The sequence below is a fragment of the Malania oleifera genome, chromosome 7 (genome assembly GCF_029873635.1).
Source record: "Malania oleifera isolate guangnan ecotype guangnan chromosome 7, ASM2987363v1, whole genome shotgun sequence".
Taxonomy (NCBI): domain Eukaryota; kingdom Viridiplantae; phylum Streptophyta; class Magnoliopsida; order Santalales; family Ximeniaceae; genus Malania; species Malania oleifera.
In genome coordinates, this window is record NC_080423.1 from 83,262,967 (window position 1) to 83,290,714 (window position 27,748).

The 27,748-nt window shown below is 37.4% G+C and overlaps 3 protein-coding genes across 6 annotated transcripts; 1 reads left to right on the plus strand and 2 right to left on the minus strand.

The window, feature by feature from the left end:
- Positions 1-3,065: 3,065 nt before the first annotated feature.
- LOC131159505 (laccase-10-like) lies at positions 3,066-7,759 on the plus strand. The gene is made up of 6 exons (XM_058114466.1): positions 3,066-3,322; positions 3,577-3,728; positions 3,855-4,099; positions 4,240-4,368; positions 5,738-6,697; positions 7,278-7,759. The coding sequence occupies exons 1-6, from the start codon at positions 3,191-3,193 to the stop codon at positions 7,406-7,408; spliced, it is 1,749 nt and encodes a 582-aa protein (XP_057970449.1). The 5' UTR covers positions 3,066-3,190; the 3' UTR covers positions 7,409-7,759.
- An 809-nt stretch (positions 7,760-8,568) lies between these two features.
- Positions 8,569-22,123, minus strand: LOC131159506 (protein FAR-RED ELONGATED HYPOCOTYL 1). Of its 4 annotated transcripts, none has more exons than XM_058114468.1 (3): positions 21,795-22,123; positions 9,578-10,224; positions 8,569-8,900 (listed from the first exon to the last, which is right to left on the minus strand). In XM_058114468.1, the coding sequence occupies exons 1-3, from the start codon at positions 21,830-21,832 to the stop codon at positions 8,824-8,826; spliced, it is 762 nt and encodes a 253-aa protein (XP_057970451.1). In that variant the 5' UTR covers positions 21,833-22,123; the 3' UTR covers positions 8,569-8,823. The 4 variants fall into 4 exon arrangements, with proteins under 4 accessions (XP_057970451.1, XP_057970453.1, XP_057970454.1 ...); XM_058114470.1 differs by having other exon boundaries at positions 9,578-10,170; positions 21,795-22,096; XM_058114471.1 differs by having other exon boundaries at positions 9,629-10,170; positions 21,795-22,078.
- Positions 15,838-17,774, minus strand: LOC131159507 (uncharacterized). Its single transcript, XM_058114472.1, has 2 exons — positions 17,291-17,774; positions 15,838-16,224 (listed from the first exon to the last, which is right to left on the minus strand). Exons 1-2 carry the CDS (start codon positions 17,525-17,527, stop codon positions 15,907-15,909), a joined length of 555 nt encoding a protein of 184 aa, XP_057970455.1. The 5' UTR covers positions 17,528-17,774; the 3' UTR covers positions 15,838-15,906.
- Positions 22,124-27,748: the final 5,625 nt, after the last annotated feature.

Below are 27,748 nucleotides of genomic sequence, written 5' to 3' on the forward strand. Positions count from 1 at the left end.
GAGTCTGGTTTAGATGTTTGGTTGTAGATGATAGAATTCAGGTCAAAGGAATATCGATGGTTTCGACTTGTGATTGTTGCAAATAGAGAAGTTAGGAAGACATCGATCATATTCTTTCTTTAATTAGGCGAGGTGGCTTCAGACCTCACCTAGCATGAAGCTGATTATTTTGAGGTAAAGTGAATTGTTCTCAAAAAAGTAGTCAGAATAAAAGGCAGGGAAAACATCATCTAAGCTATGATGGAAAATAATTTGAAGCAAAGATTGGGTTTTATTTAGGTTTATTTAAATTCAGCTAGTATCTAAGACTTATCCAGTGAAATATAACATAAAAAGAGTGCTAGTCTAATTCTCCTAACATCTTGGTACGGGTAGACGGATCTGCCATTGGAGGGAGTCCTCTTCATCAGCCAATGTCATCTTCAAAACTATTGCAATGCACATTAGCCAGGTGATTTTGGACCACTAATTTCCACACCTTTTTTTTCCCTTTTGTTGCGCATTAGCCTCGTCGCCATTTGAAAATCATTGCATTTTTTACCATACAAATAATGGTACTAGTATCCAAGGTGTTTTAAGTAGCATTTTAGATATTTATCTTCAATGATATATGTATCTTATCTCCACAAGATCTCAAAGAAGGCATTATGAATAGGAGCCTCTTGAAGGAATGCTTTTATTTTAGCAATCTACTTGCTTGTAAAAGGATATTTGGCACACATCAATTTAAACCTCCAAGCGATAGTGATGATATATTCTATTTTTTTTTCATTCAGTAGAACCAAAACCCCATCGGAGGGAGTTAAGAATAATCTCCAAATTGCATCCTCCAATGAATCCTATGGAAAATTAGCTAAAGATGAATGGGCGACCTTTTCCCCAAGAAGAAGGAAAACAAAGAATATAATGCTTCCAAATATTCGATACCCTCCATATTGTTGATCATGAATGAAAGAAAAAACAAGGAAGAGATTTAAATAAAACAATGAAAAACAAAGAAAATTTGGAAATTAACATTTGTATCGTGAAGTATCTGTCATGCAGTTAGACAAAAACAAGCAATTAAGGAAGGTTGCTTAACCATTTTGGCAACTAAGTGACTGGTGGATTAAGAAATTGTTTGACCAAGATTGCCTCTTGAAAGTCACCTATCTATTACAGCAACAAAGTGGAGGATCACCACTGTGAGTCACGAATATATATCACCTTTTTTTGCTATTGACATGATTTATATACCCCTCAAATGCATGATTTGTCACATCATGATTGACAACACAGAGAAATTATAAAATATTCTAAGTATGAATTGCCTAATAAATGAGGGGTATAACACGTTTTGATTGGATAAAACTAAGATTGTGATTTATGGTTACTCATTTATAAGTGTTACAAGTAACTAAAGGGAGCAGCCATGAGGGCATTGATTGTGTTATCCTTGTGCAGCTGCTCGAAATGTGATAGCAATCATTCAGTTAAGATAGTCACTATAAAAAAGTGCTCTCCTAGCAAGGTGAATTATGCTTCGCCTACTCAGGAAAGTGACTACGTAAAGAATTGCCTAGAGGAGGCATAAATACCGCCAGTGAGACACAAGTCACCTATAAGATGGAATCACGTATCAGCTAGACAATATGAAACATTGAGTCAACAGGCAACGATGGTTGCCTAACTTATCAAATAAAGGTCACCCATCATTAAGCGACAAGGAGGATAAGCAATAGGCAAGAAGTCACCTATAATAATTTGGAATTTTAATGTTAAGAAACAATCTCAATTTATGATTAAGTTTTAAATATTTTTTTTATTAGGATTTATTATTTTGAATTTGTTCTTGTAACCGTAAATTAATTAAAGTAGGTGACTCTAGAAGGATATAAATATATGTAATGGTTATTGTAAAGGGATCTCCAACTCAAGTAAACAAACATCATATAATAGTCTAGCATTAATTAAACAAGATCCAGTTCCTTTATTTCCTCTTTTCTCTTTCTCTCTCATTTTCTTCTTCCCTTAGTCTCTTAACTCTCCATCCCTTTAGTTTCTTATCTCTCTATCTCTTCATACCCCTTCTAACCTAAGTCCTTTCACTTCTGTCTTTTCTCCCTCCTATGATTTTTACGCTTCTACTGCTATCTTTGCACTTTTGAGGATAGTTGATATAATGAGTCTATTCATAACCAATCTGGCACCTACTCATCTGAATCCATATCATCTCTCAAAAGGTGCTCAATTTTTTATCAAATACATACATGTAACCATCTATGGGTCTAATGATCACTCATCACAACCTGAAAACTTCACCATGACAACTACTCATAGATCCATTGCAATGTCATTGTGACATTCAATTTTTTTCCTCTGACATCTCCATAAATAAATCCATGTTAATCAATTTTTCTTTCAAAGGTAGCCCAACAAGCCATTTGACATGTGTCGCGAATATAAGATGTAGGACCATGATACCAAGCTTTTCAAAAGTTTTTTCTTAGGAGCATCCATGGAGAAGATAGAGGGCGTGGTTAATTGGAGCCACGCACATGTCCACCCATTGATGAAACTTTTGGGAACCTTATTGTCTTCTAAATATATAAGAATAACATGAAAAATTATATAGGGACTTGTCTCTGCACAAGTCTATGTGCATGGTTTCTACATGTTAAACATGTGACAAATGGATTTTACATTCATTAATATCAAACATATAAAGAGGAAGATCCAATTGGCACATATTTGGCATCTAGGAAATAAGCATAAATACAAAATAGAGGGACAGATCTCTCCTATAAACAACAAGGCATTTTGGTAATTCCTTACCCCCCCAATTAATATGTTAATTATTATTAATCCTAAAATTAGTGACTTGAAAAAAGGTTATAGTTTGGCAATCATGATTTTAATTAATTAAAGGTTAAAGAAAAGCAAAATATTACTTTATGAGCACTCTAAAATTCAGGTCGACCAAGAGCAAAGCGGAGCACACAAGGTGACCGTCTCAACCATGATAATGAAACTCTTCTCGAAAATTCCCTTCGCTTCATATTCTCATTACCTAATTAATTGTCTCTATATAATTAGCCTCATTGTGCCTCTCATTTAGCTCTCCCCGCACCTCTATTATATACCTGCTCTGTTCGTGTGTTTGCGTGCGTGTGTGCGTGTGAGAGAGAGAGAGAGAGAGAGAGAGAGAGAGATGGGTTCTTTTCTTCCTGCCTCAGCTGCTGGAATGGCAGCTCTGCTCGTCAGTTTTTGTGCCAATGTCCTATTACTGCCAGAGTTCGTCGTCACTACAAATGCAAGCGTCACCAGAAGCTACACATTCAACGTAAGCATGCATATGCATGCATGCATCTATAGCTAGCTAGTTAATTACCACAGAAGAAGAAAAACTTATCCTATCTTTAGTATATTTGATTTCAGTCTCCGATTAATCCAAATCCGAGGTCCAAACTCGAAATTCTATCAGAAACATAATATTATTACTGTTTCTTTGCTAATTATTTTTCAAATTCCACCTCTAATAACACGTAGCTAAAATGCATATATGGTTTTTAATTAATTAATTTATATGCATATCAGATTAAGTTACAGAACGTGACGAGATTGTGCCAGACAAAGAGCATAATAACCGTGAACGGCCGTTTCCCTGGGCCGCCGGTGGTGGCGAGAGAGGGCGACCGCCTCGTCATTAAGGTGGTTAATCATGTTCCCAACAATGTATCCATTCACTGGTATGCACCAAAACACACCTATACAACCTCCCAAACATACATATATGCATATACGCACTTACATACATACACATATATTTGTAATATGTATTGGTTAATTTGTGTTATGAATGAGGGTGGCTGCAGGCATGGGATTCGGCAGCTTCAAACCGGTTGGTTCGACGGACCGGCTTACGTAACCCAGTGCCCGATACAGACGGGTCAGGCCTACACCTACAACTTTACAGTACGCGGACAGAGGGGAACTCTCCTTTGGCATGCCCATATCTCCTGGCTCAGAGCAACTCTGTATGGACCCATCATCATCCTCCCCAAGCGCAACGATTCTTACCCCTTCCAGAAGCCTTACAAGGAAGTCCCCATCATTTTTGGTAATTACATAAGGCATCTGATTTCCTTCATTCTTTTCCTTTCTTTCCCTTTATTTTGTTTTTTTTTTTTTTTTTTTTTTTTTGCCGCTAATTTTTGTCTCTGTAATTATTATAATGTATGGTGTGCGTAATATGTAAAGGGGAGTGGTGGAACGTAGATCCAGAGGCAGTAATAAGCCAGGCGCTGCAGACGGGTGCAGGTCCAAATGTTTCGGATGCGTACACCATTAATGGTCTTCCCGGACCTTTGTACAATTGTTCTTCTAAAGGTATTCTTATGCCACTGCATTTCATATATATATGATTATTTCTTTATGGATTTGAAAATGAGGTGGTGAATATCACATGTTTTCTTGAAAACTAAACAAAAAAGAATCACGAGAGAGATCTATCTAACTCCTCATTGAAAAAAAAAATATATATATATATATATATATATATTTTTATGAATATTTATTTCATTTTAAGTATATTTTAAATTCTACTAACCAAACTAAAGTTTACAATTTTGCCTAATAATGGCGCACCGAAGCAAACCATAGGGGAAAAATCGATTCCAATGGTTGGGATAGCTTGCTAAAAACAGTTTCAGAGGACACAAAAAAGGTCCATAAACCCTCTTATTAGCATTTTTTTCCTTTGGATTCCTGGTGGTGAATCAGAGCAGAGGTGCAGCCCTATGCACCGGGGACGAAGCGTAGAAATCACTTTAACTTGTTGTACCAGAGTGATTCATTGTCAAAAGAACAACAATGGGTTGTAACATTTTCTATTGATTTGTCTCTATGGAATGTAAAAGACGGCTTTATCATCTAAAGGTGGGGGTGAGCTCTCTTACTATACAATGACCACTACGAAGAAGGACCAACAATGATGAAGGAAGAGAAGGAGTAGGAGCAAGTTTTAAGTATGCCCACTGCGTGAAAAATAGATCATTACTTAAAAAATGGGTCATCACTTAACAATCTAAAATTATTGCTGTCCTATAACTACGTACAAAGAGAATGAAAAGCAAAAAATGAATAGGAGGGTGTTTGAAGGCATTTTGATCAATAGCCAAAGTTTTTTTTTTTTTTTTTTTTTTGTACTAGCTGCATAATAAGAAATTATATAAGGACCTGCCCCACCCTGATGTCCACCTACATGTTTTCGGATATAAAATATTTTGACAATGAGCCTGGCTCCTTATAAATTTAATGCTTATAAATATGTAAACTATTGTCATATTCGTGAACATATGGAGAAACAATAAACATTTCTCATAAATAATTAGGATTCTATTCACCATGCACCTTGTTACAAATGCACTAAACTTTTAAAATTTTTAAAAATATATAAATAAATAAATAACACATTGTGCTACCTCCTTAGCTATACACATTTTTATAAATGTATCCCAAACTTCTCAAAATAACACCAACATTTCTTTTCTTGAACTATCTTTCTAGTTAAAAGAATATATATTTCAACTAAAATTATTTGTAAGGTACCGAACAATAAATTTATTATAAATATCATTTTCAAAAATATATATTCAGGGAGCTAGAGTTTGCAATGAATTGCATATATAGTTGAGCATGTTAATATCTTCCTCTTTTCATGGAAAACTGAAATGTGAGCACATGCCGGCGTTCGCAGATACGTTCAGGCTGAAGGTCAAGCCCGGGAAGACGTACCTACTGCGCCTGATCAACGCTGCAATCAATGACCAGCTCTTCTTCAGCATCGCCAACCACACCTTCACCGTGGTCGAGGCCGACGCCATTTACCTCAAACCCTTCCACACCGACGTCCTCCTCATCACCCCCGGCCAAACAACCAACATTCTTCTCCAAACCAAACCCTACGTCCCCAACGCCACCTTCCTCATGACCGCCCGCCCTTACTTCACCGGCCTCGGCACCATCGACAACTCCACCACCGCCGCCATCCTCCACTACAACAGCCCCTCCCAGCACCACAACACCAAACTTCCCCTCCTCAAACCTACCCTCCCCCCCATCAATGCCACCGCCGCCTTCGTCGCAAATTTCACCAGAAAATTTCGCAGCTTGGCCTCCGCCAAGTTCCCGGCGAACGTGCCCCGAACGGTGGACAAGAAATTTTTCTTCACGGTGGGCCTCGGGTCGAGCCCCTGCCCGGCGAACTCCACTTGTCAAGGACCCAACGGCACGAAGTTTGCCGCCGCGGTGAACAACGTGTCCTTCGCGCTCCCGTCCACGGCGCTTCTGCAGGCTCACTTCTTTGGCCAGTCCAACGGCGTTTACACGGCTGATTTTCCGGTTAACCCGCCAGTGGCTTTCAACTACACGGGAACGCCGCCGAATAATACGTTCGTGACCAACGGGACGCGGGCCGTGGTGCTGCAATTTAACACGAGTGTGGAGCTTGTGTTGCAGGACACGAGCATTCTTGGGGCGGAGAACCATCCTCTGCACCTTCACGGATTTAATTTCTTTGTTGTTGGGGAAGGGTTGGGCAACTATGATCCGAGTAAGGACTCTGCCAACTTCAACCTAGTGGATCCAATGGAGAGGAATACCTTCGGCGTGCCGGCCGGTGGGTGGGTTGCAATTCGCTTCCTGGCGGACAATCCAGGTGAGTATGATATACATAAAAAAAAATTTAATGTCCGCTCTGACGCAGAGTTTCTTTTTTCGTCCATAAAAAAATATTAATTACACACTAAACCTATAAAAAATTATCTAATTTAACTAAATATATATATAACATAATCAAGTTAAATTTGGTGTCTACGCAGTGTATATAATAGTCTCATTATTAAGAGCATGTCTCATTTACAAACAAATCTTCTTCTTGTGCCAAACATTTTCTAAGAAAATTTATAACATATTTAGCTGTGAAAACCAGGAGAAATAGTTCCAAGGGACTATTATGTTATATTAGTGTCTAGACTAAGGCATGTCAAACTAAGGTTTCTTTCAAAATAAAAAGGATTTTATAAATGGCATGCCATATACCATTAATGTAAATGAATAGCAGTATAGTGTAGATTTTTTAAGAGGATAAAAATCACATTCTTTTTATTTTGATTTTTAATCTATTTATTGCATGCGGGCACTATGCATAAGCCAAGGGCGTGATCTTGTGAACATATACAACTGTTCAAGTGCTTAACTGGTGCGCTGATTGAATTGGTGATGCTCATGCACTGCAGGCGTGTGGCTCATGCACTGCCACTTCGATGTCCACACAAGCTGGGGCTTGCGGATGGCGTGGATTGTTCTGGATGGCCCCCAGCCCAATCAAAAGCTGCCGCCACCGCCGTCCGATCTTCCCCAATGCTGACTTTGACTGTCAAGTCCGATCATTGGCGTCGCAATTTTTTTTTCTGAGTGCCTGTATTATCTTAAATATAATTTCTTCTCTCTCTTAACTTATACAACTTTAAAATTCTTTAATTTGCTGGCCAGGTGCATTGTGTGTGTGTGTGTGTGTGAGAGAGAGAGAGAGAAAGAGAGAGAGAGAGAGAGAGAGAGAGAAAAGGGGGGGGGGGGAACATGGAAGCTACAGATTGACTTCAACTGTTGATGAGATGGTTGAATGACTTTCACCTACCTATTGATATTCTACAGCTACCAATTTCAAACCTTCCAATTTAGATTTATATGAATTCAAATAGAGCATTATAAATTCAAATATAAATTCCCAAACATATACTCCCAAATACTAACTTTCAAGTTGAGCAATACTCCTATAAGAGGTGTATGAGCATTCTGCACCGGAAATCATTACAATTCATTTAGTAGGTACCACACACTCTTAGTAAGAACACAATGAAGAACTTGCAAGCTGCAATATTCTATTTTCTCGTCTTGATCAACCACCAAAAGCTAAATGTGCTACCAAACCCAGGATAACTCCCAGAATTGCAGCAAGAACATCCACAGAAATAACTCTGAATTGAAGATAATGCAGAAAACATGAGGCATCACAAACAAAGTGAGCCTATTCATTCAGCAATCTGCTCATCGAAAACAAATCAACAGTATCATACAGGAACAAACCAGCACGTACCAATCACTAATGGAGACCACGCCGTAAAACACTACACATTAATGTGTGAATTAAATAGCAGAACTCAAATAAACAACACAGCCCACAGAAGCATACCAGAGGGCTTTGCAAATGTATATGCAAAATGGATCAGCTTTGCAAATATACATTATATGCAAAACAAATATTCCGCAATCTTGGGAATTAAACCTGACGGACACCCATGGAATTATAACTCTTTTCTGTCTTTCATTTTTTCTTGGGTGGATGGCAAACATGAAAATCTCTACCATGAATATATCACTTTAAGTCAATATAGGAATATGAAAGACTGAATAATCATAAAAAGTACAATGAAATACTACGGAGAAAAAGGAAATGCCCCCACGATTTCTACATTAAATTAACGTAAGACTTGCACATTAACTAATACAGCTAAGCAAGATGCAAAAGGAACCAAAGCCAAATATAGTCTTCAATATATAGAGTTTAAATCCATGCTCTCAAACATCAGATCCATTTGAAATAACGGGAACAGTCGAGCCATGTTTAGATTTTACAGTTCAGTCATGAGAAGAGTTGAAGTATGTACACGTTAGATGTTCATATCACTGCAGCATAAGCATGGAAAAGTGCTCGAACTCTTGATCAATTGTTGGCTTCCTGGTACTTGATCGAGAAACTGCATTCAAAACTTCATATCATCTCTACTGCAGCATAAGCGTGGAAAAGTACTCCTCAAACTCTTGATCAATTGTTGGCTTCCTGGTACTTGATCGAGACTCTGCATTCAGAACAAGGTTAACACTCTTCAACGAAATTTATATTACACAAATAACTATTTTACACACAGGCGAGTGCATGCAAGGCAATGGTCCAGTAACATAGGTTTCACCAATTTAATGGGACTTTTTCTTGTGGGACTTGTGGCATTATTAAGAATAATCTCAATAATTAGATTGCATGCAAGCTCATCTTACAGTTGACTTGTTCATTGCATTTGGGTTCCATTCCATAACAAGGATCAATGAGGTCAAAAGTCTACTTCATTTTGAGTTTTTGTAATATATTTAAAATGCTGTACATTTGGATTTATCTATCAAGCCCCATCTGATATTCAATGAATCAACGCAACTCAAATTATATCAGCATGATAGATATGAGATGAATTTTCAATCCACGGTTGATGTAATTTCTTATGGCCTGATCTAAGCCCTATAAAAAACACTCAAACCATACATAGTCACACCAATGTGTTGCATATCACCATCATGTGTTTTTGGTACTCTGCGATCAAATAACAATATTAACAATCCCCACCCCCACCCCCCCCCCCCCCCCCAAAAAAAAAAAATCCAGTATATTATAAGAACTACTATTATTTATGCATATATAGGATAGAAAGGAGATGGGAACCTTATCATCTCGATCAATATTATCCATTAAGAAAAAGAAAAATACCTTGACCAACACTCCATCTTCCGGATGAGAGAACATAATTGTTTGAATTACCCTCATGGGAGTATGGCAGACTATTGAGTTCCTTATCTGTACATTGATCAATGCCATAATTCATATACTTCGGGTCATGGATTCCGAAATCCAGAAGCTCCTCAAGATCATGAGATACTGGTAATTTAACATCATTTTGTGGATGATTATGCTTTCCACACAGCAATATCAGTTCCTCTCTGACACCTTCCTTTTCCATTCCAGCCAGCCTGTCTAAAGAAGAACCATTCAAGAAACTCCTACTGCCCCAATTAACAGAGGTGGAAGGTTGACTGCATGTCCATGTCTTCACACAATCTGATTCCAGTTTAGATCCACCACTTGCACACATGGAAGAGTCAGAATCTTCAGCAAAGCTATTGCTATCTCTAGCTGATTGAAGATCTGAATCATCTAGAGATGCAGTATCTGATTTTCCTTCTATTATACAAGTATCCACTTCTGGGATTTCGTCTAGTAAAGAGACTAGAAGAGAACCATAGCTTCGATCCCGGCTTTTGTGCTTTGGAATGGGCAAGCCCAATAGTTCAGCCTGTAGTTTCCTTTTCTTCCCCAAGTCAACAATATCAGCATTGGGCATCTTATTATCATGGAAACTGAGAAGAAGAAGAAGAAGAAGAAGAAGAAGAAGAAGAAGATAATAATGTATGGCAGTCAAAAAAGCAGCATATCATAAAAATATAGGGACAAAAAAAAAAAGAAAAAGCAATAAAGTATTAAACAGAAGAAATCCTTTCATGTTGTCATCCATAAAGTCAGAATAAGAAGATGATGAATTAGAACTCTTGAAACTCCTTCCATTACCCAGCTAAGGTTTGGAAATTACAGAAAAATATCAACCAGATGACATCATGACAGTGATCAAGTATTTGCAGTTCTTTCTTTTACGACAAGAAAGACTAGGAATTTAAAATTCGATCAAGAGGTCTTCATCATGGAGACTTGGACTAACCTGGAGGACTTGCGTTTTAATTTGAAGATCCAGAATTTGATTTTGATTTAGTGATTTTATTTTGATTTATTTTTTTTATTTGATTTCTTATTTATTATGATTTTACGTTGACAATAAAGGTAGCACATCAGGGAAGCTCGTAGTTTAAAATTTAGGAAACTAATTTCATGTATTTAGTCAGTTGTAAGCCTTCAGAGGGAGGTGGATTAGTGAAATGAACTTCGGTTTGTATTTAGGGGTTGTATCCATAGGTGTGTTTCTTGAGTGTGTGCTATGTGCCCATGCTGCATCAAATTCCTCAACAGTTAAAAAACACAGAAAATCAGTGACAAGAAAGAAAATTCAAAGATTATTGAACTTGCAATACAACAACAAACATGGGGAGGTTTTTTAATAGAACTATGACCCTAACTAAAATTCCCAAATAACCTCCAAAAACTTCCTCTGCAGGCTACAAATTAAAAAGATAAATCATCACAAAAGATTTATTCTCCAAAACCAATCTCTATCCTAAAATCCCTTACTGAGTTAAGCATGGAAAGGTTATTCTGGAGCTCAGACTCCAGTCAACCTGCTTCTCTATTTGGCAGGAAGACTCCTTGAAGAAATACAAAAAAGTCACATGCCAACTTAACCCTGGAAAAATCCACATTTAACATATTGGTGTCATCAGTGGGAACGTCGAGCAGAAGCCATCGTTTGCTCACATCTCTAACAAAGCATGCCTACCTGAGTGGTCCCTAATGAAGAGAATGAACCCCACTTGGTGTTCTCTCATCACAAAAAACCCCACTAACACGATGGTTCCTGGGAATATTTTGCTCACCCAAGAATAGTTCCAAGCTATGTAGGAACAAATAAAATTGCCCATGGGTATTGCACACACGCTCATAGCACACAGTGAATCCTGCCATGATGGAAGCACAGCCCATATGAATGCTGAGGAGCCAAGCAAAAAGGGAGGTCCCCCCAAGGACCCACCACCTCACACACTGGATGACTGTAAACAACAAGAAGAAAGCTTTTGAAAAAGGAGAATACAGCCACAAAAATACTGCAAAAACAGTGCCACAACAGCTAGGGGGCAAAATGGGTCAATGGCTCTGGTGGTTAAAAAGGGTGAGGCTTTAACGGTTTGGGTTTGGGCTGACTTGTTCATAAGTTGTTTCCGTGTGACCTAGAGGTGGATTTGAGGCATGGAAACAACTTCTTGCAAAAATGCAAGATAAGGTGTAACAGTCTCGACCCAACTCTAGTGAGGTATTGTCATTTTGACCCACTGGCCTCATGGATTTGTTCTATAAAAGGCACCTCACATGGTAGGAGCCCAAACCATCCTTATAAGTCTAAGATCTCCCTAGTACACATCCGATATGGAACGTGACATGCTCTCCCATCTGATCTCTAACGCCCTCGTTAGAGCAGTGCTTACACCTCAGTGTAGGATCCACCCTCATGATAGTATCCCTAGGGTGGCTTTGATACCAAATGTAACAGTCTTGGGCCCAATTTCGGTGAGGAATTGTCCACTTTGACCCACTAGCTTCACGAATTTGTCCTATAAAAGGCATCTCATATAGTTAGTCCAAACCATCTTTATAAACCCAAGATCTTCCTAATACACATTCGATACGAGACCATGACATGCTCTCCTTCCGATCTCTGACGCCCTCGTCAGAGTGACTTGCACATCTGTGTATAATCCACCCACATGATAGTACCCCCAGAGTGGTTCTGATACCAAATGTAACAGTCTTGGGTCAACTCCACTAAGGTATTCTCTGCTTTGGCCCACTAGTCTAACGAATTTGTCCTATAAAAAGCATCTCACATAGTCGGAGCCTAAATCATCCTTATAAGCCCAAAATTTCCCTAATACACATCCGATGTAGGACCATGACATAAGGTTACGTACTATAAACCTATTGTAGTCCGCCCCTCCCGTGAACCATGCATACGCAAGAGCTTTGTGCACCAGGCTGTCCTTTTTGTTATAAACATTTATTTGTTAATAAATAATAATATTTTTTAATTAATTAATTTTTATATAATTTATTTAATACTCTAAAAGCTTTTAGTAGAATTTGAGAAGAACGTAACACTCCTCAACAAAGACTACTGATTTTTTCTCGAAACACTTTCAAATTTAAGAATTAAAAAAAATAGAATATATATTTTTAAAAAAGGAAACAGGTGAACTAATCCAAATCTATTTATCCCATTATCTTAGTAGGTCGAGTTCGAGTCAACCCATTTATTCACATGTCATTATTAACTAAACCCACACAATTTAAATGCCCAATGTGTAATGACTCATTTTTCCAAACCTATTAACAATGGACTAAAGAAACCCCCTTTCATAGAAGAAATATTCAAGTAGAACTGTAGAAGAACATAACACTCGTTATCAAAGACTTGATCCTTTCTCAAAACATACTTTCAAATGTTAAGCATTTAAAAAGGAAATCCTTAAAAGAAATAGATATTAGAATCTATATGTTTTTTTAAAGAAAACAGCTCCCCTTATCCAAACCCATTTTACCCATTATCGTAGCAAGTTGAGTTTGAGTCAATCCATTAATTCATGGGTTATTATTACCTAAATCCGAGCATGATTTAAATGCGCAATGGGTAATGACTCATTTTTCCAACACTACTAACAATGGACTAAAGAAACCCCCTTCAATAAAAGAAATATGCAAGAACCCCTCTATCTTTCAGGTCTCAAATGCCAATCATAGAATCATATGATGATAGCTCGGATCCAATTTATCACTTGGAAACTTTTTTAGGTTCTCATGGTTCTCCACAGAGCTTTTGGAATCATGTGTAGAGCCTTTGCTACTGCACTAGGATTCTAGTATAAAGATTGGAACCATATGCTTGGTGCCTTGTACATAAACCATTTCTTTAGGGCATGCTTCATATTATTGTTGTTTTCTGTTTTTGCAAAGCAAAAAAAAAACACGTTTGTTTGTATTGTCTGCTTTCTATTTCTGATGTCAAATTTCTATTGTTTGCGAAGAGATTAAAAACCAAATTTTATAGTTTTCAGTTGTTTTGACAACCTGTTGCTACAAATTTTAATATCCATAAATATTATTTTGGACTAAATCATTCATTTTATACACTTATTAAATTTAAATTCAAATAAAATGATCATATGAATTTACATATAATTGAAACAAAAATATACATAAATTTCAAAAAATAATAATAAAGCCAATTCCAAAATATTTTTTACAACTTTTCAATTGTCATGACCAATAAAATGTTTATTGTAAAGTACATTTTGAAAGTATGGCAATTAAGTAAATAATTATAATAATTTTTATTTTTATTATAGTAATTTTTTTAATGTGTATTATTTTGCAATTTTGTTATTTTAATTGCATTTTTATAATGCTATTTGATTTAAAGATGAAAATGAGAATTTTTCATTAAGTTTTTAATTTACTTTAGTTTTATAAATATTAACCAAATAGGTTGCTAGTTTCTAGTTTTTAGTTTCTGTTTCTAATTTTTTATTTTCATTTCAGTTTTCGTTTCTGTATTTTTTGACAGTGAAACCAAACGGCACCTTAGCAGCAAAAGAATGAGAAAATTTTCACTAAGCACTTGGAGAGCATTGGAGGTACCCAATATTTAACAAATATCAGCTATAGTGGCGCTCATGTACGAACTAAGGCCACAAAGCTCAGTTTCACCCATATTACAGTGTAGAGGAGCCTGAGTAACATGCCAAGAGAAAGATCAAGGGAGGGATTGGAAGAGGAAGGAGGGGAACAAGCAAAGGAGGGAAGCCACAGCAAAAATGGAAAATAAAAAGAGAAAAGACCCTCAAAAAAGAATGATAGAATCCTCGCCACTTTGAACACTTCACCCCCTTAACCACTTCCAAAAACACCAAATCCTTAAGTAGATACGTGAAGATCCTAAACTACGGTGGCTGAATCTAGTAAGGCTTCATTTTGGTAGACTTTATCCAAATAGGTATTGCCAATTTCACCAAAATTATAGATATGACACAGATTGCAAGCACCTGAAAAATGCAATTAAGGTATTAATTCAAGAGGGCTCATTTGCAGAATGGCAAGATTCATTGAAGGAATGGAACCATTGTGAGAGAAAGACAAGAAGACAAGGAACACCTAGTGATGAAAAATCCCCTCGTTAACTTTCCAAGAGAAGTCATCCAACCCCAGAAACAGTGTCTTAGCCTGTACAACTCAAAATGACTCCCAAGAAAAAGTTGACCATGACAAATTTCTTGGTAGTAAAGGAGAACTCAGCTTATAATGCTATTCTAGGCAGGCCTTGTCTGAACTCGGTCAGAGCTCTCACATCTACTAATCGTTTGAATAATGAAGTTCCCCACAAAGAATGGACTGGAACTTTGAGGAAATCAAGCCATGGCCAGGTGACACTATTTCACTATACTAAAAATGGGCAAAAACTGAGAGGACACATTAGCCAAGTACAATGTAGAACATCCACAAAGGACTTCACCAAAAGGCTTAGTGGTCGTGGTCATTGAAGACGGAGATTGTTCCAAATATATTTGGGTAGAATTCAACCTTTCCATAGAAGCAAAAGGTGAATTAACTAGATCTAGGGAGCAGAATGTAGATGTATCTGCTAGGACCATGGAGAATATGCCCCCAAGTCATCACACAGTTGTTGGGACTAGACCCAGCCTCTAACAAATGAACAAAAAAGAGAAACTTCATCTCAGCAAGAAAGAAGGAAATTGATAAAGAAGACCATAAACTCTGAAAGTTGGTTTCATCCTAGTAGCCTATTCTACCTAGCTCTATAACAAGAAGGATTGTTCAAAGACTATTCAGGTAGAATCCACCCTTTCCATAGATTGAAAAGGCAAGCTAACCAAATTCAAGAAGCAGAATGTAGATGTATCTGCTTGGACCATAAAGAATATACCTAGAATAAGACCCCAAGTCATCACACAGCTGACAAGAGTAGACCCAACCTCAGGATGAAGCAAAAGAAGGGAACCTTCAACATAGAAAGAAACAAGAAAGACCCTCTACATCCACACTCTACACTTCACCTTATCTTCTCCCTTTGAATCCCACTCTATTCTTCTGCCTGGCCTGCACGACCAATCGTCAACCGTGAAGGAAGATCAGCATTCAGCATTTGTAGTTTGCTGCTTAGCCTTTGTCCTGTGCAAAGGCTATAATGGAGTGCAAAATGAAGGTTGGTGTTGAGTAATTGGGTAAAAATGGAAGACCCAAACTCAATGATAGGTCTCTCCCTCTATTTATAATATATGTAAAATACAATAGAAATGACCATAATACCCTTACTTTACTAACTCACACTTACTACTAACAAAACTCTTAACACATAATAATAATGCTAAAAGATGACCAAAAGGTGCACGAGTCTGTTTAGCTAATGGACAAATTAAACATGAATCTGAATTGGAACTACAAATTTCTGGGAATTTATTGGAAAGAAAAGACAGATTTTTATTTGACAAATGACCAAAATGACGGTGCCAAAGTTGGGAAGTAGATGCCAATGTAGCCACTTGACAACAAGCATTCTTGGTGTTGGTGAAGTGGTATAAGTCGTCCCGCTCAGTTCCCATCTCAATCATCTTCATCAAGCATAGGTCCTGAATAAAACAAAAATCAGAAGAAAAAATAATGAGACAATGATGAATTTTGCATAATTTACGGCCAGAAATTAAGTTGAACTGAAAAGTCGGGACGCAAAGGACATTCCCTAAAATAAGATTGGAAGAGAAGTGAACTGATCCAATATGAGTGACAGTGGCATGAGATCAATCCGACAATTGAATAGTTTGACCATGTACTAGGAAAGATTGGCTAAGAGTAGTGGGTAAAAAAGCCATATGATCGGTTGCACCACTGTCAAGAATCCATAAGCAATCATTATGAGATTTACCTGACAATGAACATTCGACACTACCTACTTGGTGTGCCATGGGTTGAGGGGGAACGCAATTGTTGAGAATGGCCAAAAGCTGCCGACACTATTCAGGGGTGAAAGGAAGACTGCTGATAAATGGATTTAAAGAAGCCTGATGAGCACTATGCTTGGGACCCTGATTGGGTTTAGAGTTACGAAACCCTGGAGGGAAGCCATGGAGGAGGTAGCATCGATCTACAGTATGGCCCTCTTTGCCACACTGAGTACATTTGAGAGACTTCCTAGGTGGACCAGGGTATCCTTCCTTTCACGGCTGATAGTTGGTGGTAGCCAAAGCAATGCCTTCAATGGATGGTGGAGACAAAATGCTGCGATGGCATTCTTCTTGAAACACAAGGGCATAGGTGAGGTTGAGAGTGGGAAGTGGATTAATCAGAAGTCTCTGCCCACAGATTGCAGTGTAGGAATCGTTGAGCCCCATCAAATACTTCAAGACATGATCTAGTTCTTGTTGTGTGAGTCTCCTTGCGTGTGCTACAAGTGCAGGTAGACGTTCCTTGAATTGTGCATAACTCATCCCACAAACTTTTCAATTTGGCAAAGTATGCACTAACTGATAAAGATCCTTGAACAAGATTAGCAATACCTTATTTAAGCTTAAATAGGCGGGAACCATTGACTTGAGAGTATTAATCTTTCAGATTGTCCCATATGGCATGGGCAATTTCAAAATAGAACACACTATTAGAAATCTCTTTCGAAAAGGAATTGAGAAGCCAAGAAATTACCATTACATTGCATTGTCTCCATTGTGAGTATTTCGAGGATTTGGAAGATGGTGAGGGCAGCATGCCATCAATGAACCAGATTTTGTTCTTCGCTTGAAGTGCAAGAATCATCGCACGACTCCATGTGGAATAATTGTCCTCCATGAGCGGTGGAGAAACTAAAATTAGTCCAACGTGATCTGATTGTTGGAGGCATAAGTGATCATATTTTTCCACCTTGGTTGCCTTTTCAGCCATAACAAGGAAACCTTTTATTTAAAAAAAAAATTCAGACAAGGTCAGACCGAGTCTGGATCTGGGGCGAAGCTTGGATCTGTGACACATATTTGATTTGGGCCGCAGGTCTGGGCTTCAAATTAGAATATGTGAAGAGAGAGAATGGCGCCCAAAAAAAAAATTGCTTTGGATTAGGCCTGTGCAATCTGCCTTGAAAACAGAATAGTGTGAAGCCCAAGAAAATAGCCCAAATCTGATCTTCTTCAACCTTTGAACAAAAACAGAATGTGTAGGTTGTGCACCTCAATTGTTCGACAAAATGCCCAAAAAATAGAAATCAAATTGAACAAGTTTGGTTGATCAAACTAAGTGAGCATCAGAATAATCCCACAATCAAGAGCAACAAAATTTTGACTAATAAACTCACACTCAACATTTGACAGTAACAATGACGTGAGAGAAAAAAAAAAAAACAAGCTCAGCTATGTGGTATTCAAAGACAGAGGAATAGAACTTGAGGAGAATTATCCTCAAACAAGAATTGCACCTCTCAATGATCGATTTGCTCTAATACCATCATAAAACTAAAGCAAAAAAAAGCAAGATGAAAATAAAGAATAAAAGATAGCAAAGAATGAGTTGATATTGATGTGTTTTCAATCTCTATACAACCCCCTATTTATACAAAGAATTGGGGAACATTTAATTAAAAGAAAATCAATTTGTACGCTCCTTCCCAAATTAGAAATGATCTGCTGACTTTTCTCTTTAGGAAAGTTTACGTGATTTCAGTCGTGCTTTGGTTCCTTGGTTTTTGCCATGGAGTGCGGCATTCCTCAATAGAGTGTGTCCTAGATACACCTTGGGATTGGCATGCATAGCTATTTTGGTGTTTTTTTCTCCCTTATACTTTTTCTTTTTGGTTTTTAATTCTATAAGAGGATCTCGTATTCTTGTTATTTTATACTCTCTCTTTTCTAATGAAATTATCTTTTTCTCTTACTAAAAAAAATACAAAACTTTAAAGGGAACACATGCTTCACAATATATTTACTAAGTTTAAAGGGCACAAAGCCCCAAATAAATAAAAAAAATACAAAAGACATGCTTAAAGGTGGTTAATGCCAGGGAAGAATCATCTCCATCCAGAAGGATGATTAATCATGGATGCTATATACTTCTTCAAAGTCACCCTCAATCTCCACAATGAAGGTAGCCAGTCTATTAGCAATATTGAAAGTAATCTCCCCTTCACCCATTGCCTTTAGGTTGATCTTATCGCAAAACTTGTAGTTGTTGATCCATACAAAACTTGAGAGATCTTCCAAATCCTTCTTCTAAAGCTCTAACTCGTAGAATCTAGCAACACCTACACCTTGAATAGTTTAACAAAGGCTCCATCCAACCCAATTTAGAGGTTTGCCACTTTGACTTATCATAGCTGCAACCTCCTAAAGCTTCTCACATGTCTCCACCTTGGCCTTAAAGTGACTTATAAATTGTTCTTACTTGGCAGCCTCAACTCTCCTTTCCTTGGCCAACTAACCAAGCTTGATGACTCAATTTGACCCTAGAACACAATAGCCACCTAAAATATGTAGTCAGAAATGAGAATTAAGGAAATTATTGTGAAAAGGAATAGTAGAGAAACAAAGGGGCGTGGAAGTGAAGATATTTGGAGAGAGAGCTAGAGAAATCGATTGAGAGGTTGTCCACTGAATATCCCTCTAGGGACACCTTCATAAGGAACTCACCCAAGCCTTCAATTTAAAATGCAAAGGCTTATGGAGCAAAAACTTGAGGGCAACATCTTACACCTCACCATCCTCAACCTGTACTACTTGGCCAAGCCCTTCAACACGAAGCTTTTGACAAAATAAGACCTTTGGGAGGGCTCCTCTGCCAAAGAATGGTTATACATCCTTCAACTTCTATGTTGCACGATGGACAGAATCCCCAGATTCCTTATCAAGACCTATGCTTTTAGGAATATCCTCATCCTCTACCTATACTACAACAAACTCATGCTCTAGAGACACGTCCAGCATGCTTTGTTGAAAAAGGACTTCCAACAAGAGTACAAAAGAGAGCTCCGTATTCACCCATAAATTTCAAAGAACCAAGAAATAAATGAAATTTTACTTACCAACCCCATCGGTCAAAGCCACACTAATCCCAACCAAAGCCAACCTAACCTTATACAAAAGAAGGGTAAAAGGAGGAATCCAAAGTTGGAATAACACTTCTACTAGGGCCTTTTGGGCCCTAGTATACTGAGGGTTGAACAACACATGTCCTTAATCGAATCCCTTCATCTAGCTCCCACCGCCCAATTCCCCTTTGCACAATGCAAACCCATACACGATTTTCCGATTGTGGATGGAAAATATGACATCCAACATGAATTCCTTTTTTGTTTTTGGGGGGGGGGGGGGGGGGTTGCAAAAGTACCACCAAACACAAAGTGAAGGATGTAGTTTCAAAGAAAAACGAAAGCTTAAGGGTTTGAGGTCAAAGGCAATACACCATTTAAAGGGAGTACGAAATAAGGATCTGCCAAGAGTTTAGAAGAAGTGGAGAAACAAGAATTTCATAGTGGTTAAGAAACTATGAAGAAAGAAGGGACAAAGGGTTCAAAACTAACCAAAAGGAATCCTAAAAAACACAACATTGGCCTTAAGCATACAAAACACAAATTTATGTGTAATACCACATAACTCATTTAGGGGAGGAAGGTCTTTAGGAGTTAGGACACAAAGCTCAACCAAAAAGCCCTCCAACTCCTATAAGAAGGGTTCCATAGTGTCAACCAAGGCAGCAACTCATCAACCACATCCAAATGCACATGATCAAAGGGAGTGGCCTTTGACCTTTACCATAAGACCTACTTGGGGTGGGGGACCTCACCCTCTTTACACTTCAAGAAGAAACCACCTATGTACAAGACTTGAGGAAGAGGAAGAGGAAGAGAAAGGTCCCATAGCCATAGAATCAAAAGAATGAGAAAGAAAACAAGAAAATAACTATGAGGCACAACAGACAATACAGAAAGGAAAGGAATAACAAAAAACATACATGAAAAGCAATAGAAACCAAGAACGCAAGACTACAAAGAAGCTCACAATGAAAAGCTTTTGAAGGATCTTTGAGAAGAAAAGAAATCTTAGAAAAAGAAAAAAAGAAAAGTATTGAGCAACAATGGAATAAAGTGTGCAAAATATATACTCAAGTGGCATGGAAAGTCTTAAATACCTACTACCGTCCAGAAAGAAGTGAAAATACATATTAGAAATTGTTATTTAAAATGGAAATGGCTGCATGATGCTTCAAAAGAAACTAGCTTGCAATCACCATGGGAATCTTTTCAAATCTCCCATCAAGACAATGTAGTCAACCCCAAAAATGGTATTCTATGATAGAACACAATGGACATTCAAACCAAAGCCCTGCATCCACTGTGGTTTACATGTAATTCATATGACGACCAAGAACCCTAGAGATGGTCATCACAGTTGGATTGGACTAAGCTATCCATACCAATAACCATATTCCAACCAGTTAGCTGGGGGCCAATTGATGTGGGGAAAACTGTCGAGGAAACATGGAGTTAAAAACTTTTGGATTTTTAGATTTTTCAAGGCCTACAAATTATAGGCTATACAAATTCACTCCCTCTAGAAAACATTCCATTGACCTTACTAAACCCTTTCCATTGGCTACTTTGCGGCTCCCCAGCTAAGCAACTAGAAAGACCATCAAAAGTCATTATAATCCTGACTTTGAGACTTTAAAATCATTTCATTTTGTGTTGGTGTTTGCGTCTGTACAGAGGGCTGTAAAACTGAATATATAGAGGGTGATTGATCAGAAGACATAAAAAACAAATAGATTTCATGGCCTAAAATAAAATCAAAAGTGTTCTTGTAGAAACAACTAAATAAGCTAAGCCTTCGCCAGATGAAAGTGACTAATAAATAATACATATTGTGAAACCAACATATCCAAATATCTCAACCTGAAATTGCATCTTTAATTTACTTAAATATTTCAAATTTTCAATTAAATTTCTGAAATAAGCACTGCCTGAGGTTAGCAAACACCGCTAAATTTGATTAATTTCAGTTAATTTATAAGTAAAATGACAAGTTCAAACACACAGATACCACATTAAAAGCTGCAATCGATAAGACGAGCACACAATTTAACAACAAAAATATGACTAAATGACCAAACATTACAACTATAACCACAAAGATAGCCCACAAAAATGAAAATCCAGAAGGCAAACCTCGTGATGTGAGATGGGTTGTGGCGATCTTGATCCATTTTGCTCTGCCAATAGATGAGTTCATATCAGCTCTACCCCAAACATCTCCATCTCCACCTCCACCCGAGGCGCGGAAAGCCGAAACCCCAGCAAGATGAAGATGAGAGCATGTGACGCTACCGAACTACTTTGTAATGATGAGTCCTTAAGCTTATCCCAGAAACTCTCTCTCGCTCTCGCTCTCTCTCCGAATTTTTACCCTCTCTGCTCTGTCCATCTCCAGTGCTCCATCCATCCATCATCTGTATCAGTGGACTGCGCCACGCCGCCACGGCCTCTCGCATAGACATGCACCAAGCGCGTCCGGGGACGTGAACAACACGGCTGTAATTGGTGCTTCCTTTTTTTTTTTTTTTTTTTTTTTTAATATCGCCGAGTGTCTACAACCGTCAACGACGTCCGTTTTACGGTCCGCCGCACCGGTCATGACTAATCCCATGCCCTGTAGCGGTGGCCCCACACACACCACAGAGGGGTTAATTCAGGAGCCCGCTGCAAGAATCAAACTCGAGAGGCATTTCTGTTAACCGTCAAGCGGCACTCCGAAATTCGCCCTTACCAACTGAGTTACGCCCTGGGGGCAAATACTCTAACATTTAATGTCTGTCAAATTTGTGTGCAGGAACATATTGGCGAGATCATATAATAGCATGAGGTGACTTGAAGAAGATAAAGACCTAAAATATTTATTTTCTTTGTAATTTATATTCTCTTTAATTTAGAGTCTGTAATATTATTAATTCCAAAAGTCTGTAATAATTGATACATATCATGCATGTAAGAACTGATAAGTTCAAAGACCTTAAAAAGATCCTAAAACCTTGCACATACACTTAGAATAAGTCTCCACTTTAGAATATGTAATTAGGAGAACAAATACTACTTAGGTCTTAAAATAGTAAGGTTTCAGGCAACTGAACCTTAGTGTTTAAAACACCTCGGTCGATCGAACATAAGAAAAGTCAAAGTGTTGACCTGACATCGGACAACTAAACCAAAAAGACCTTAACGTCTTCGATTAACCGAACATTTACCCTAACCTTTTCCAACGACTTGGGCACTTGAACGTTTACGTTCAAAATATCCTCAGACGACCAAACTTGAGGACGGGCAACCAAACCTCAATTAGTTTGGAAAATCGCCTTGTTCAGCCACCCGAATCATTTTTCAGGCACCCTAAATTCAAAAATTATTTTTCTTCATGTGTCTGTTCGAGCGACCGAACTTACGGCTCGGTCGACCAAAACTCTCGGGTTTGCCTAATTTTTACTGAAGTTAATTGGGGTTAAACAAGGTTAATTTTTTAAAATTCAATTAAAATAATTTTAATAATTCCTCTGGTATCCCCAACGGTTATAATTTTGGCCAAGTCTATAAATATGAGTTCATTTGTTCAACTAACAAGTGATTAGTATTGTGATTAACATTGAAACTCTCTGAAATTTTTCAAAGCTCAAAAAGCCTATACCCCTCACATACTACTATTCCTTTGCTAAATCAAGCCTTTTGAGATTACCTTGAGTGATTATACTTTATTATCATTTGCTAAAAACTCTCATTGTGCTCATTATTTGTTTGATTTTTGGATTGAGAGTTGTGCATAGGTTTTTCCTCGATTTAATCTAATAAATCCATTGTGTGGGAAACCTTAAAGCTTGTAGGTCTTGGCATTTGAATTGCAAGACACCTTAGCTTGTATTTTTGAGTGTGTAAAAATCTTCTCACAAACTCATTTTTCGAATATCTATTGTAATAGAATATTGAGAAAATATTTTTTTAGAGATATTTTGATTACTCTTGGTGAAAATCTTTGAAACCCTAAATTGTTATTGAGATTTATATCTATACATTGTTTCAAAGATTAGCTTGTTAATACACTATTGTGCTTAATTGAGTATAAACATTATATTGAGTGTTGATTGCACACATACAGCACTGAACTTATAGTTTTTATATTATTGATGCGCATTAATTGATACTGGTACAAATCTGTTTGTCTGAGAAGTATAAATTTTGTACACATCTTGTATTGTGAATTGGTTGTATTCTAGGTGTAGCCTGAGGGGGCGTTAATTCAGTTCGGAAAGATTAGTTGTAAAGGTTGAGGTTAGCCCTGTGTTAATTTGACCTAATTGTATTTTGGTGCCGCTCCACCCGTGAATTGAGCCTTAGTGGAATCATTGTGCTTGTAAGCCAACGCGAGGACGTAAGTACATTTGTCGATCCTCGATAACATATCTGGTGTTATCTTCTCTTTACTTGCTTTTCTATGCATACCTAATTAGTTTACTTGTGTAATTTAATTTCAGCTGAAAATATTGATTTATTTTATATTTACACTAGATTGACCCTACGGTTGTGTAATACTGTTGTTGGATAATTGACCTAGGGGGGAAATTTTTAAATTACCAATTCACTCCCCTCTTGGGATTACAGTAAAGTTAACAATTGGTATTAGAGCCTAGTTGATTAGACTTGATCATTAATTTGCATAAAGATCTAGATGACTCATAACACTATAACCAATTTCCCTGAGGGACCCTCTTCCACACGTCTTCATGTTTTCAGAAGTGTCAATTACACTTTCTAGAAACAAAGGATGCGCATTTACTTTCAGAACATTGACTGGAAGGTGTGGAGAGTTGTCTCTAAGGGAAACTATGTTCCTATGAAAACTGAAGGTGAAATTAGAATTCCTAAGACAAAAGATGAATATATTGATGAGGATATGAAAGTTGTTAGTTTAAATGCTATTGTCATGAATAATCTCTATTGTGGACTTGATGTTAATGAATTTAACAAAGTTATGGCTTGTTCTTCTGCTAAAGAGATATGGGATAAGTTAAAGGTCACCTATGAGGGTACTAGGGACGTTAAGGATAGTAGGATAGACATGTTGATCGATGAGTATGAAGCATTTAGAATGAATAATAGTGAGTCCATTCAGAGCACGTGCACTCACTTCACATACATTATTAATTCACTGCATGCATTAAGTAAGACATATTCCACATACGAAATGATTAGGAAAATCCTTAGGGGATTGCCACCGGTTTGGGAAACAAAGGCTACGGCCATATCTGAGGGTAGAGATCTTAAGGCTATGTCACTAGATGAACTAATAGGTTCACTTATCACGTATGAGTTAGCTATTAATGAGAGACTGAATGGGCATAATAGAATGAGAAAAGTGACTGCTTTAAAAATGTCTACTAATACTTCTAGTGAGTGCAGTGAACCTAAATCTAGAGATGACATGGCTATGCTTACTAGGAAGTTCAGCAGGTTCTTTAGAAAGAATAGCAGGTCATATAGAAAATTTAGAGATTCGGTGTTTGAGAAAGGAGAGCCTAGTAAAAGAAAAGAAATATCGAACGCTCCCATGTGCTATAATTGTTGTGACGTCCCGAACCCATCAAGTGGGACCCGAGTGCCACGTGTTCCAATCACCTATATCTTAACATGCATGCAGCAAAACATAAATAAATAACCTCAAATAAATACCAGAGTTCTATATAACAACCCAAAAATGAACACTACAACATCCAGATATTCATATCCACAACCAACATTTAAAACATAACCCAGTACAAATATATATGTATATATATACTAGTATCTCACAATACCCTAAAAAGAAACCACCAAAAACAATCCCAGCCTAGGCCTTCAAACCCGATCTCTAGAAGAACCTGAAAAATTGTTAATCCACTAGGGTGAGACACTTTTCAGTAAGGGTGGAATAAATTATAATAGTGTGTGACAAATGAGTTTTAATATTTATATATCAAAATAAACTGTTTCTCATATAATATCAATAACAACTAAGAAAATGTACCATTAATAAAATCCCTGACATCTAATATCATACACACATCCAATATACACAAGTACATAATTTTTATGCAGGCGAAAGTCCCCAACAATAGGGAAGATTACTCACCCATACAAGTAGCTTTCCTCTGCTTTGGTACTAAAAACTACCTACCAGAGCACTCACATTACTCAGTATGCCCTCAGGTGAAGAATTACCTCACCGCCAGTATACACATCTTTATTATTTTAAAGGCGAAGGTTTTCGGGAATCGGGATGTCTACCCACCCATACAAGTAGTATCTCTTTGCACTGATACCAAGAAACTACCTAGTAGAGTACTCGCCTTTCTCAGCAAACCCCCAGTGGTATGTTTACCTCGTCGCATGCACACACACGCATTCACAATATGATATACCATTACTATTATGTTTTAATTAAATTCACATGCACAACACATCCACACAAGAATCACGCATCTCATACTTCATCTTCCAATGTCCTCAGTACGTGGCCCACATAGAGCAATTGCGTACATGTCAGTACGTGACCTATACAGGCACCTACGTACTTCTTATTTACATGTGGCCCACACAGGCACCACTACCCACACATTGTACATAACATGATTCACATAGGTGCCACCATCCACACATGATGCATAATATAACCCACACAGACGCCATTATCCATACAGGATATAACATGGCCCACACAGGCACCACTCCAACTTCCGCAACACATGACCCACACAGGCACCACTATTTACCAGTATCCAATCCCCATGACCTACCCGTTATACATCAGTAGAACAAGCTCCTTGACCTGCCAATATCCTACCCCATATAAATGATAATATGACAAGCTCCTCGACCTACCAACGCCATATCATGATTTACATTTAGGCAATATAACAACCTCCTCATGCTAACGTTATATTGAGATGCATACGAATAACCAAACCAGTTAGTTCACACACACGCATCAATGCATTACCACACAGGTATCCAACATATCAATACATTCCCACACAGGAGTCAAACATAAAAATTCATTCATCATGTCATAATCATTCTAAACAACCCCTCATGCAAGCCCAAATACCATAGATTCATATTCAATTTATTAGAAAGAAATTGTTCTCATGTCACACGATTTTAATATCATAAGCTATTATCCCAAATATAACCTTAAACCAAAATCATCATTTTTCCAGTAATCAGGCTATTATGAAAATCATATAGATAAATAATAAATTTCATATGCTTGTAAATAACTGGTTCACCTTAATAAAATACTGATATAATTTTATTCCCCCTTACCTGATTCCCTGAACCACGCCTGCAGGGCTCCCAAACTTATACCTGCGGCGCTCACCTGAACCCTGATTCAATCAAATCAACCCCAATAAAATATTATTTTAACATTTCCTAATTTATATTAATTAAATAACAATTAATTTCTAAATAACTCATTTATCCTAATTTTGGGACTATTTCTACAACGATCTCACGAAAAATTCGCTCCACTAAATTTGTAGAGAATCATCCCTAGATTCTCGTGGTAGTGTTCGATCGTCAATTTGACTTAAAATTTAAGAAAAATGGAGGCAAAAATGAGAATTTGTCTTACCCCAGAAGATATGTCCATGTTACTTCTACGATAAATCCACTTCGGTAGAAATGTCGATGGCGGAGAATGGAGTTCAGTGGTATTTTTGGATTTTCAATTAGGCGAGAATCCACCGCGAAATCGTAGAGAGAAGAGGAGTGAAGAGCATGAGCCGAGAGAGTTTTTTTTTTTTTTTTCTTTCTTTCTTTCCCTTTCTTTCCTGTTCTCCGTGAATCCCTTTTTATTTTATTTTTTTCTTTCTTCTCCTCTTCCTGCTTGCTCCAGGAAACTTAGCCTTTAAGTTTTCCCTTTTTTTTTTTTGTTTTCTTTCCTTTGTCTCTTACTTTACTTTTATATATACTTATATATATATATATACACAAAATCCTCAAATTTTTTTAATTTAATTAATTTTCTTAATAATAATAATTTTTTAATTATTATTATTATTATTATTATTATTATTATTATTATTATTATTGGGTCGTTA

Bases quoted from the DNA above. Each gene is read 5' to 3' on its own strand.
- LOC131159506 (XM_058114468.1), bottom strand. From the start codon at position 21,832: ATGGATCAAGATCGCCACAACCCATCTCACATCACGAG. The intron at 10,225-21,794 runs GTTTGCCTTCTG...TCTTCTTCTCAG, and splicing joins AACCCATCTCACATCACGAG to TTTCCATGATAATAAGATGC. The intron at 8,901-9,577 runs GTATTTTTCTTT...TTCTGAATGCAG, and splicing joins AAGATGGAGTGTTGGTCAAG to AGTCTCGATCAAGTACCAGG.
- LOC131159505 (XM_058114466.1), top strand. From the start codon at position 3,191: ATGGGTTCTTTTCTTCCTGCCTCAGCTGCTGGAATGGCAGCTCTGCTC. The intron at 4,369-5,737 runs GTATTCTTATGC...CGGCGTTCGCAG, and splicing joins GTACAATTGTTCTTCTAAAG to ATACGTTCAGGCTGAAGGTC. The intron at 6,698-7,277 runs GTGAGTATGATA...CATGCACTGCAG, and splicing joins CTTCCTGGCGGACAATCCAG to GCGTGTGGCTCATGCACTGC.
- LOC131159507 (XM_058114472.1), bottom strand. From the start codon at position 17,527: ATGGCTGAAAAGGCAACCAAGGTGGAAAAATATGATCACTTATGCCTC. The intron at 16,225-17,290 runs GTAATTTCTTGG...TGTTTTATTCAG, and splicing joins GGAGACAATGCAATGTAATG to GACCTATGCTTGATGAAGAT.